This window comes from Schistocerca nitens, chromosome 8 (assembly GCF_023898315.1).
Source record: "Schistocerca nitens isolate TAMUIC-IGC-003100 chromosome 8, iqSchNite1.1, whole genome shotgun sequence".
NCBI classification, from domain to species: domain Eukaryota; kingdom Metazoa; phylum Arthropoda; class Insecta; order Orthoptera; family Acrididae; genus Schistocerca; species Schistocerca nitens.
Window position 1 is genome coordinate 108,665,211 of NC_064621.1, and position 13,132 is coordinate 108,678,342.

Genomic DNA, 13,132 nt, shown 5'->3' on the forward strand with positions numbered 1-13,132 from the left:
CATAGTGCTCAGAGCCATTTTTTGATTCATAAGGCATATGGTGGAGGTTTGGTATATAGTTGCTTCTTGTGACATAGTGGAGTAGGCAGTGGGGAATCATCTACTTGATCTTCAGCTTGCAGACCTTTGAAGAAGAGAAATGCAAGAACACAACGTGATGGCCTGCCTTCCATTGCACTTCTATACCCACTCCCCAAACAATTTATTCCTAAATGTGAAATATGGCTTTACTGCCCTTAGATGTGATGCACACATTCAATATTTGTTTTTAATTTAGTTTATTTAAAGAAGACCATTAACTTTACACTGTTAAATCAGTATTTTTAATAGTCTTATTCTTCCATCATCTGCAATGTGGAAACTTAATGGTCCTAGAGAAAAAAAAATAGGAACTTATTTGTAGAAAATTATATATAGCTCAATTTTCTATCAGGAAATATTTTTACTGGAGGTCACAATTTTAGAGTTATTGAAGAAAAACATAGAAAAGTTACTTTTAAACACCTGCCACCCCAATGCACACATTCCGTCGATCAGGAATTTTAGTATGTTGTTCATAGTACGCGCTTCTACCATTGTACAAGAATTTGTCACTACACAAAGTTTTCCTCTAATTTTCCTTGATTAACTGACTATATAATGTATACAATCAGTGAGCTTGTAGATATGTGTACTTGAAAGTTTAAATGTAAGGTTTATAATGCGTCTTCTCTGTGAAAAAATACTTTACTGCGAGAACTATAGAAAATGACACTAACTGCATATGTAATAACTTATCACTTCAAAATTTGGTATGTAGAAGCTAATTTGTGCCATGTCCAATATCTTTTACTGGAAAACAAATTTGAGGGCAGAGGACCAGCATACGATCCTCCATATATAGCTGAACTGGTCTGAACAGTGTAACAGATGTGAATTGTGAACATTCTTGGGTAAGGCAGCAATTGCTTTGGTGCCTGTGGAGTGGCTAGCCATGTTCTGAACAACAGTTAAATATACTGTTACAACTACAGAATAGATGAGCTTATTGAAAATAATTCGGTCTCCATTTTTAAGTACATCGAAAAGTGTGAGGAAAAATGTAATCTTTCCCTGTTCTGCAGTTACCAACCCCATAGGCATTCATGATATTTCATGTTAAGACATTGACACCGTGTGTGTTTTTATTTCAAGACAGATGCTGTCTTGTTTTAATTTACTGGGTGTGTTGGTACATTAATGAAACCACATAAAGGTTGCACATTTTTCTTAGTAGGTATAGAGCCTCACATCTGTGATTGTACCCAGTACACCTTTCAACAGGAATAAAGGATGCCATTATGTGTTGAGCTTCCCACACCACTTTGTGGCTTGTGACACCCTGACAAAATGTAATACTTGTGCAGTGTTGCTTGATAAAGTCCAAGGGGACAAAATTAGGTAATCATCAATGAAATTAAGTGCTTGTTTTAAAGAAAGAAACCTTGTACAGGAAATGACTACTTTCAAGAAATTTTCTATATTCTTTCACATCAGGAAATTGCGTTGATACAGTCCTTTTTGCTGTGCACATTCAGTGTGTGGATATCATAGTAATCAGTTTTATTCTTGGGCTTCCCATCATGTTCATCATCAATAATAGTGTCACAAATGATTTGTAGCTTCTGGGGAAAGAGAGGACAGTGAGCTAATGTGGAACAATTTACACTGATTCTCAGCAGAACTGAACAAATTTCAGGCTAGCATTGTGGAAATACCTTCACTTATAGTCGTTAATAGGAAGTTTTAAATTATGATGCTTCGTAATGAAGGCATTGCTGTTTTTGTATGTGTTTTGTCATGTTATGCTGATACCCTTGTTATGATGAACATTTTTAGTTCCTTTAATACCAAATCACTATTTTCCATTTACCTTGTTAAATTTTTTTTTAACCCGCATTCCTTTTCAGACAATATTGCAAAATGCTTTAATTTGCATTCAACTTGGAATGAATTACTTCACTTTAATTGGGTATCACATATCACCTTGCTCATCCACTCTTTGTAAACACATTTAATGATCTGCATTTAAGGTGTTTGTACTTTTCAATCCTACATAAAATCCAATTTTAGTTTCTGTGTTCGGTTTCATGACACATTACTGAAATGTTTTGAGCTAGTGGGTTGTATCATTTGTGTGTATCACTTCAGTTACATTGTCCTGAATTGAAAGCAGTTCCATTATATAATGTGTTATATTTATAACACATAAATATATAAGGTGAACGAGGGGAAACTATTGCAGGAGAAAAGGTTGTTAGTTGCCAGGAGTTAATTTAAAGTTTACTTTTCTACAACCTTATGTGGTGCAAATCAGTGGAGTTGTAAGAAACACTGTTCTGAAATTTGGACAGAGTACCAAACGATTTGAACTCGGAGAAAGGGTTGGTAATATAATATTAGAGTTGTTAAAAGTATTTGATTTGGTGTCCAGAATCTATGAAAGAAAAGACTCAACTTTTTTCAGAAAAATAATACTGTATTAAGTGACGGGTGATGTGGAAAGTATTGACTCTCATCCTGACTTCACATTCTCGCACATTGCTGGCTAGAACAACAAGAAGAAGAAAAATTGAGAAGCACTAGACAAAAATCAAGTAGCAGCTCCTTGGGCCAAAGCCAGGATACCTTTGTGGATCTAAAGAGAAACTGCAGACAGTGTAAGATGTAATAGGATATTTCAACTTCTGACAATCTTTTAAATTCAAACAGAGGTGTAATATACCAAAGGAACAAGTAAACATGAGGTTTGTATGTAATCCCCATTGGATTGAACTTGATTGTCAAAGAAACAGCAAACAATCTAAAATAAAATTTCAGAATAGATGAAAGATGCAAAAGGAATGGTACTATCATTCAATTTTGTATTCAGCATATCTGTTCTCAACAAACCTAACAAAGATTTATTGAAGGAAATGCACAGTCTGCTTAGCAAAGATTTTGGGATAAAGGTGAAGAAAGTAGAGACCAATAGTGGGAAAGTATAAAGAAGAATAGTGACATCCTAAGCATCAAAACTGGAGGAGAAACAGTAGACACACTTAAAGATTTATTATGTCGGAGGAGCAAGATTTGTGTGATGTCAAAGCAAGGAAAAGTAACAGCCCTCTTTAGATAAATTGCTCTGTGGGTGCTGTGTATTGATGTGGAACTGAAAACATTTCAGAACAATGTGTCTGAAACAGCACAGTATGGAAGTGAAACTTAGATTTTAGGAAAATGATAAATAACCTGTGATAATTTAAAACATGATGTTATAGAAGTTTACTAAAAATTATGTGGCCAGGTAAAATGAAAAATGAAGAGCTCAACGAAGATTAATGAAGAAATATGTGTAAATGTCTTACAGGAAGAAACATTGGTTACTAGAATGTCTGCTATGGCAACTAATCATAGTTAACTTGAAACTGGGAGGGACAGTGGAATGAAAAACATAGAAGCAAACGAGAAGACATAAATCAGATTTTTATGGATATTGGCAGTAAAGAGGAAAGACTAGCACGAAACAGGAAGAGGGTGAAAAGAACACATCGAGGAAATAGTGACTACATGTCTGTCTGTCTTGAAAAGTTACCATAACCACTAATGCCTTATTAAGTGGTGTGTTGCTGCAAATTAGGAACAGAATTTTAATTATGAAGAGACTTTCAGGTTGTACAGACATACAACAGTGGCTATAGCTATAAGATAACTTATTAATGTTGTCATTTGTAGTTACTATTCACTTGTGAGTTGAGGGGCTATTTCTTGTGTATAGTTTAGGTATCATGTTGTAACTTTCTTGATTTTCTTACTTAATTGTTTTTCTAAATCACCACTATCTAATACTGAAACGCATTTGTAATTTTACCTTATGTGTATTTCATCTCTTCTTTCATTTATCTGTAACACTGATTGTTATAAGAATTCGTATCATCATCCTGGAATGCAGCCATATAGCACAACTTGTAGTAAGTTGAAATCTCTGTTGCCCATTCATTTTTCAGTTGATCTTCCTCAGAATTTTGATATCCCCATTCTATTCTAGATATTTTTCTTCATTTATCATCAGTCTTGGAGCACCGAAAGCACTTGCTTCAAGTGTACATCATTTTTGAAAAGCTTCTTGCAATTTACCCTGTAGTTGATTGTGTAATCAACATCTAATCAAACATTATTCACAAAAGTTATTGGAGTAATGAGTTGTACACAGAAAACAAATATCTGTGATTGTAACTTGTTCCAGTCTTTGTAGGTATTATACTTGTTGAATGTCTTTGTTACTGTTGATATAATAATTGTTTCGATTTACCTTTTCCAATAACTGGTTAGGAAAGTGTCTGCTTTGGCTATATGGGCTTCCAAACATGTAGCAGTGATATAAACGTGTTAGAAATTTGTCATAAGTCCAATTAATGGATTGAGCTTTTATTTCAAATTTAGTCTTCCTGGTATTGAAGGAATTGGATTGGAAATTTATACTAAACCTATTTCAATTCAAACATTAGTGGCATTTCTTCAACTACTCTAAGGTTATCACATTGTCTCTCTCTCTCTCTCTCTCTCTCTCTCTCTCTCTCTCTCTCTCTCTCCCCCCTCTCTCTCCCCCCTCTCTCTCCCCCTCTCTCTCTCCCCCTCTCTCTCTCCCCCCCTCTCTCTCCCCCCCTCTCTCCCCCTCTCTCCCCCCTCTCTCTCCCCCCCTCTCTCCCCCTCTCTCCCCCCCTCTCTCCCCCCTCTCTCTCCCCCCTCTCTCCCCCCCCTCTCTCTCCCCCCCCTCTCTCCCCCCCCCTCTCTCTCGTCTCTCTCTCCCCCCCCCTCTCTCTCTTTTTCTCTGTGTGTGTCTGTGTGTGTGGGTGTGTGGGCACACGCCCGCATATGTGCTTAGAAAAGAGCGCAAAAATGTAATTTGAAAAGAAGAGGAAGTGTCATTTCAGTTTTGTATCGGTGACTTGGTTTTTCAATAGTTATTATATGTAAAGTTGATCAGGTGCTCATAAGTAATGATGAGATAAAATTGATCTTTTTAATCTGTGACATAAATCTTGCTAGGTGATTTTTCTTTCAAATATTGCATCAGCACTGACACCATCCCAAAAGTGTGTTATATGTAGCACCATGTAGCCAAAGTGGACAGTAAGAATGTTAGGGAGAACATTATCCCATTGTGTTTCCTTTTGTTGTGCTTATTGTGCGTTCCTACAAGGATGGTCTGCGTCTTCTTCCCCACTCAAAGGCTACTATGAAGACTGGTGGCGACCACGAAAAGGTGGGTGTTAATGTTGGACATTGTTGATGGAAATGTTTAAATGGCTAGATGCTTTTAGTTTTAGATAATGGCACATGATGAACTGTGTATTATTTGCCGTTACAGGTTATAAAATTAAAAAAATAAAAAATTATCTTGACAACCTTTTGTGTGATGCCCGTGTTAATTTATTGTGAGAAACTGAAAAACTGTGTTGCTTTCTTATTAAATTCTTTAAGGATCCAGATTATCATACATGATAGTCATACATGCAAATTGCTAGCCATTTAAACAATTTTAAAATAGTAATAAAATTGTAAACCTGTTCCGTCTCAAACTGTATGTTGTGGCTTCATCCTAAAACATGTTGTGTATAACATTTCTATTCTTGAACTGATGCACACTAAAATTATCATGCACACATTTAAAGCTAACAAGCTTAAGTGTACCCATACTTGATAAATAACTGTCCTACAGGTAACCTCAATCTGAACTCTGTTCCATTTTGAAGTTAAGATTAGAGATTAAAAGAAAATTAGAGCTTTCGTTTCAGACCAGCTAAGTATCTACCTGTTTGGGAATACTTATCACATTTATAGCAGTATTTACGTGTGTTAAATAAAATTTCGTTGTTTGACCCTAAGCCCACACGCATGTAGTGCTGCCATGAGCAAAATGCTGCAAGAAACAACATTTTACAAAGTAAATTTGGGAAATAATTTGTTGGGCTGTTCATATTTCTCCTTCTTCCCCTGTTCGCACAGTACTTTTTAATGAGAGCATTTAAATAAATTTTATGGTGGCGAAAATAGTGATGATGTCCATGCTTGGCTTCTATCATGGTGTGGGACTAGGATCATTCGTTACCAATTGGTTATAAAGATACAAAACACAGATGTTCATCAGTATTATAAAAAAAAATTTTAGTACACTTGTTTGTTTTCTTTTTCCTGTCCCCCATCTAGCTCACGCATTCGACTATTACGGTAAGTTTTGAGAGTTGATTTTTTTTTTTTTTTTTGCTTTGGGTATTAGTAGTTTGCAGGGAATGTCAAATTTGTGTTAAACTTTAAATTTCGCTTTTGCCCCTATACTGCTCTGACCCATATCTGAGACAAACTGCAGCTTTAAGATTGCATACTATGAATGCTTTATGCAGTTACCTTTATGCAGATTGCTAAATTTCTCTCTTGTGTAAAATGATGTGTGTACACAGTTTGGCATTCCCGTAGCAAAATTATTCCAGAATTCAGTGTTTGCTCTCCACCCAAAAAGTGTGTCTAACATTAAATTACAAACTATAAATTGCATGTGTGAAATCATTACACAGGTCATGTAGGACACACAGTTGTGCCCATTGCAAACCTGTTGTACAGTCCTAATGCAGCTTTATTGAACTTCATGAGCCAACAGTATGGAATCCGGAAAGGATGGATTCTCATGCATGTCTGTCTGCATGTAATAAGTATTAAGTGGGTTGTTCATCGTATGAATTTTGCTGATATAAAAGCTTTTGTGAAAACGGGGTTCCCAGGATGTGCTGTATTACTTATGTAGACCAGTCAACATTGAGATCAGTGCTGCACATCATCTGAGAAAGTGTGTATTGCAGACATGTCTGCCAATTGATTCTAGTATCTTAAGATGTAATGTTCATATTTTATTTAGTTTCTTCTCCATCTTTATGTACTACAGTAGACAGTTGTGCCCTGAAGTGTTACTTCATCCATTCGTATTTAAACTTTGAAGTGATAAATACAGAAAATGCAGCACTTGTCACAAAGCCTCAGCATATTTCACTCTGTGTTGCCACACAATTTACAAATAATATATAAATTGTAAGCTTAATTAACACTCTAATGAATAACACAGTATTACATTTTTATGTTTTTTATTTAAAGAACACACACACACACACACACACACACCTTCCTCTTCAATTTGTAGACTGATAGTTTGTCCGTTCATTGGGAAATAAAGTGTCATCATGTTTTTCTTAATGTCACTATTGTGTTCTTTTATTCACTGATCACTCTTGTTTACATTACTATGGTTCTTGATGTAAAATTTGCAATAATTTTCGATACCAACGTACTTATCATTTATTGTATGTTAGTTGATGTTAGGGAAATGATTTATCTTAACTTAGACCTTCTCAGTGTTGAATTCTGTAATATACGTTTCAAATATGTATCTTGCAATTACTTTTTTTAGTTAATATGACTGATATACGTATTGTAATCATTTCCATTTTTCATGTAATTGTAGAGTCCATCAGTGAAATAATCTGAAGGACTTGGTGTACATAGATGATGCAAATAGCTATTGGTTGAAGTTTTCTGTTTTGTCAGATATTTCCCATTAAGTAAATAAAATTCAGGGAAATAAATTTATTACTGCCAGATAAACTGAGCTTCACTGAAAACTATCAGTTTATCAATAAAACCACATTGTACACCAATGATTTCTTTAAGTAAATTGTGTAGTTCTTCAGAATTGTGGTAAAAAATCAGTGCATTTCTTAATCTTAGTATAAAACTTATACAAGATTTGTTCATTGTGATGTCAGCATCCTTTTGTATATTGCCGTTACTGCACACTCTATAATAAGTACACAAGAAGTGTGAATAGCATACTATATGAAATTAGTAGACTTCAGTACTGTGCAGTAAAGATGAATATAAAGTTTTGTGCATTGGGTTTGGCAATTCTTGTTGAATTAATAGTAGATATTTTGTTCCAACAGCTTATCTACAAAATCTTTGTGTATTGAAAAAAATATAGGAACTCAGTAAAAGTAGAATGATTAGAAACCTCGTTTATGCAACATCATAATAATAATAACCAAAATAATTTAAAACACAGAGCTATATCTCACTTTGTATTTACATCAAGGTATTTACTGATATTTGGAAAAATACTGAAATCATTTCTGAATTTGTCCATTGTCCTGTTTACACATTGTCAGACATATCATAATACAAAACAAGGTTTAATGATGAAATTATGAGAGACCTAAATGTGCATAGGAGAGATGATAAGCACTGTAAAAGTGGCTGTATGACAAACATTCCAAATATAGATAAGCTGTTTTGTGGCTATCAGTCTCTATAGCTGAATCTTCATGTTGCAGTTCTTCAGAGGTATATGTTTAATGCTTAAATTATTTCAAATATCTCCAAAACTTGTTGCAGTGGCAGCCACTTCCCACATAAATAAAGTATAAAAAAGTGTTATTACTACTGTAGATTCCATGTTCCTAGATCTCTGAAAAGCATTTGACACAGTGCCTCACTGCACATAGTTAATGAAGGTCGGAGCATATGTAATGTCTTCTTAGAATGTGAATGGCTTGAAGATTTATGAAGTAATCCAGTGTGTTGTCCTTGACAGTGATTGTTCATCAGACAAGGATAGCATCAAGTGTGTCCCAGGGAAGTTTAATATGACTGTTCTTGTACTCCATAAACATAAATGATCTAAAAGGCAGGGTGAGCAGCAGTGTGCGACTGTTCGCAAATGATGCTGGAGTACATGGGGTGATTGACTATATGAGTACAGGGCGAGTTGGACACAACTTCTTTTTCGTGTGGCGAATGGCAGCTTGGTCTAAATGGAGAAAAATTCAAGTTAATGCAGATGAGGAGGAAAAACAATCCTGTAATGCTCAAATACAGTATTTGTGGTGTGTTGCTCGAAACTAACATATTGATTAAATATCTAGGTGTAATGTTGCAAAGCAATATCAAAGGAAATGAGCATGTAAAAATGGTAGCAGAGAAGACGAATGGCGACTTCCGTTTGTTGTGAGGATTTTAGGAAAGTGCTGCTCATCCATAAGAGACCTATACAGCCTACTTGAGCTATCCATTCTCAAGTACTGCAAAAGTGTTTGGGATCCCCATTGGGTGGGATCACAAAAAGACATCTAAGCAGTTCAGAGGCATGTTGCTGGATTTCTTACCGGTAGGCTCAATCAACACACGAGTGTTATAGACATGCTTAATGAACTCAAATGGGGATCCTTGGAGGAGTGCTATAGAAACAATTTAGAGGAGTGGTGTTTGTAGCTAACTGCACACTGATTGTGCTGCTGCCAATGTACATTTTGTGTAGGGACTGTGAAGACTAGAGAGAGTAGGACTCGTATGGAGGCATATAGTCAGTCATTTTTCCCTAACCCTATGTGCAAGTGGAATAGGAAATGGCTGGTTGTGTTACATGGTACCCTCCACCATACGCCACACAGTTGCATGTGGAGTATTGATTTAGATGTAGAAAGTGACTATTATAGAGCCACTGGAGTGCACAGAATCCAGGATGAGTCTTAGTTGCTCCGTTTGTTTTACATCTAGTTGCATTGTGAGCAGATTGTTACGATGGCCATTTCACTTTAGTTGTAACACAGTGTGTAACTGTTAGTAGAGGTACTATCTAGTTTGGAACTGAATCACATTGCCATTGTTATCCTACAGAACACCATAGTGGCTCCAGTTAAGATGCAGTTATGAGACACTGGACACATATTGGGGAGGACGGTGGTGTAAATTCACCTCCAGTCATCTCGGTTTGGAATTTCCACAATTTCCCTAAACTGCTTGAGATGGATGCTAAGATGGTTCTTTTGAAAGGACATTTTTGGTTTACTCGCCCAATCCAAGCTTGTTCTGCCTCTTTTCCTTCCCTTTTCCAGTAACATTCACAATTTACATTTTGTAGATGGTACTCAAAAGTACTGCAGAGGTCTTTGGACTTACTGTGGCTGTTGTGATAGGTTTCACTGGAACTCAATAGTGTTCTGCTTGCTCCACTTCCCCATGAATTGTCACACATCATCCTCCATCTAGTTGATTGTGTTTCACATTTTAATAAGTATTAGAAAGTGAAACTGTGCTACTGATTAAACTGAAAGTAAACCAGATTGAAAATGCAATTGTTTCTAAAAGGCATTAAATCACTGGCATAGATATTGAACTATCACACAAAGATTAGGACTTGTTTGTAGAGCTGTGAAGAAGCCAACGTCAGACACTCTTCATACATTTGCAAAATGATTCATTAATATTGTCATTTTCCCTTTTTTTTAACATGGTATTCTTTTAGCTTCATTTTCATTCTAAAGAAGTGAAAAAATTGTAATTCTCTTAGTAACTGCTGGTCTGCTGAATAAAGTGTGCCTACTGACCGAAATTCAGAAAACCGGAAAAATGATTTGTACAATATTGTTTCTAAAACAGTGTTATGTATACCTCACAAGGTACTGTATAGCACTTGATGAACAGTATTTTCAACCAGTATTTGAGATTTTCTGTCCTACCTCACTTGTTCATTGAACAAGGGAGAGTCGCTGTCAGCCTACCTGTGATACCTCAGTGCACCAAAGGTTTCTGCAGTTTTATTTGCTGAAGTGTGTACATTGCAGAAGAATTGCAGATGTGGCTGGAGGAGTGTTGGGAATGCCTGGGGAAGTGTACACTGCTGCATGACCTGTCAAAAGTTCATTATATACTTTCCACCACAAAGACTAATCTAAAGTCTTAGGCTTGAGGAAGCATTTTCTTTATAATGAATATTGCAGTGGTAGCTTAGTATAGTTAATAATATAATACTATAATAAAAGATTTGTGTCAGATCCTTTCCTCCTAAAAACTTATCACTTGTGATGTGTTAATCCATTTATGAAATGAAATTATTCACAAAACATTTCCTAAACAATTGAGAACCCCAGGAATACGTATGTAAAGGATGACAAGAATGACGAAATGTCATGTTCAATACAAAGTGAAAGAAGTGACATGCATATTTTTGCGTTACTCTCTGCGTTCTAATATATGGTTTATTTTTCCTCAGTTATTGGTTTATTGCAGCAACTCGCACCTAGTAATTCTATTTGTACTGCTCGAAATATACCAAAAGAAATGTCATCAATAGAGGAAAGCTGCTCACTTTTATTTTTATTCAGGAAAAGTCACAGAAATTCACCCAGAACCCTCAATAGAATTTGAGGGAAAATTTTATCTGTGGGGGCGTAACTCTGTGGAGTCACCTGGTACAATATTGCTGCCCTGAGGTAGTTCAATTAACCTCTCTGGACCTGCAGTTAATTTGCTCTGATCCACGCTTGTGACAACGTGCTTTGTACGTTGTAGGACAGCAAAAGATATTTGTATGGAATCATACGACCTTTTAGTTGGTATTATACATAACTAGTATCTTGAGTACCATACTTCCTACAGATCTATCCATGGACTTAAGTCTCAGGTGACATTTCCTGTGACTTTTCCTGTATCCTGAATGGCTGGAATGGAAGTACCTCTGTGTTTGTTTCCTCTATTCTACCAGGAGCCCCTCGATCAATAAGCTGCCAGTTTTATGTTAAGTATGTTCCCATAGAGTACAATTCATGTAAACAATGCAATATAATTATTCAGGCAGAGGCTTCTGTTTGTCTGGGCAATCTAACATTGAAAAAGTAGTATTCTGCATTCTGATAGTTGTATGTTGTTTCTCTAATTCGTTTATGCTCAGTAAGTTGTGTGCAGTCCTTTGTGCACTATGAGTGTTGCAAGATGTCTTCTTGATGTAGTAAGAGGACTAGTGAACATATTGTAATGAAATGCTATTAGCTTCTTGTTTCAGCAGGTGGATACTAACTGGTCTGCTGTTGTAATAATTTACTTTTAATTATTAGATAGTCTTTTGGCTTCAAAGTGTGAGAAATGTGTGCTTTCAGAACATTCAAGTGTTTTTATTAATTGCAAATGTGAATTAACTTCCCTTAAACTACAAATTTAGATCATTTACTTTCACTTGCTGGAATCTGTTATCTGTTGGTCTTTTGGAAACTGTTACCTAGTATTATAGTCAAAAAGGGCAAATTTTGGAAAGTTACGTGACTGAATATGACAATTACATTAAAAGTTATGAAAATAAATAAAATGACAAAAATGAACTAATGATTGTGTTGTAGTGTTATTGTTATTGTTATGAAAATGTAAGTAGAATTTATGTATGTGAAGGAATGGAAATAGTTAAAGCCATGGTATTAGTTTGTAGTCTGGTACTTCTTACTTGGAGCTAATCTTAGATTGCTTTAAATCTTTTTCCAAATACTAGTGATGCCACTACTATTTCTTTGAGTATTTAGAATGAATGTAGAGCTGCAATTATAAAAAAATATTTAGATAATTAATGTTGATGCAACACTTTTCATTTAAAAGTGTAAATAAGAAGTGTGTGTTTAATGTCTTATTTAGCAATTGCTAGAAGTCAGGCCCCAGCAAATAATATCCTGAATGTTTTTAGATTGTAATATATCCACTGAATAAGCCATGTGTGGAAATAGAAGATTATCATCAAGAAACTAAATGTAAAGTTCATCTAGTATCAAAATTATAGGTGTCTACAAACTGTTACAGTATTTCATTGATTACAGAGGGTATCCAGAACATAAGTACTGTCAGTGAAATAGAACTAAAGTTTGTTATAATGATGCATCATATTTTGTATTTGCATATTGAAGCACTTTCACCTTGTATGACAAATTGTTTGACAGCATTATTGTCTGCAAATATCTTGCCAGCAAGAAGAACTGCAGTGTGAAAAAAAATGTTACATCTTGTTTCTTGTTAAGCCTAGTTTACACGATGATACTAGGTTGCAGGCAACTGTGCTACTGGCCACTGCGCATGCGCGCTGCGCGTTTGCGCATTTCGTTGGTGAAACTAAACAGTTTCGGGGTGTTCCAGCTTTGGCGACACTAGTTGCATGAGTTTTGAGGTTATGTGAGTTCGTAGAGTGTAGACAAACTGAAATATGAAGTGGCGAATGGAGAATAATGTTCGCTTTTCTATATATATGCTTTGCATAGGTGTTTGTGAGATTTCAGTG

General features: G+C 35.6%; 1 protein-coding gene across 15 annotated transcripts in view; it reads left to right on the plus strand.

The window, feature by feature from the left end:
* The window catches only part of LOC126199076 (cytoplasmic dynein 1 intermediate chain), a 204,990-nt gene that overhangs the window by 99,265 nt on the left and 92,593 nt on the right, over positions 1-13,132 (plus strand). For 3 of the 15 annotated variants that reach the window (XM_049935797.1, XM_049935799.1, XM_049935802.1), the window contains exons 5-6: positions 5,201-5,263; positions 6,208-6,228. The exons of 2 other annotated variants lie outside the window; for them this stretch is intronic. In XM_049935797.1, the coding sequence (XP_049791754.1) occupies positions 5,201-5,263; positions 6,208-6,228 (84 nt within the window). The remainder of the gene's footprint in view (positions 1-5,200; positions 5,264-6,207; positions 6,229-13,132) is intronic. 10 more of the 15 variants (XM_049935800.1, XM_049935804.1, XM_049935806.1 and 7 more) reach the window with 4 other exon arrangements.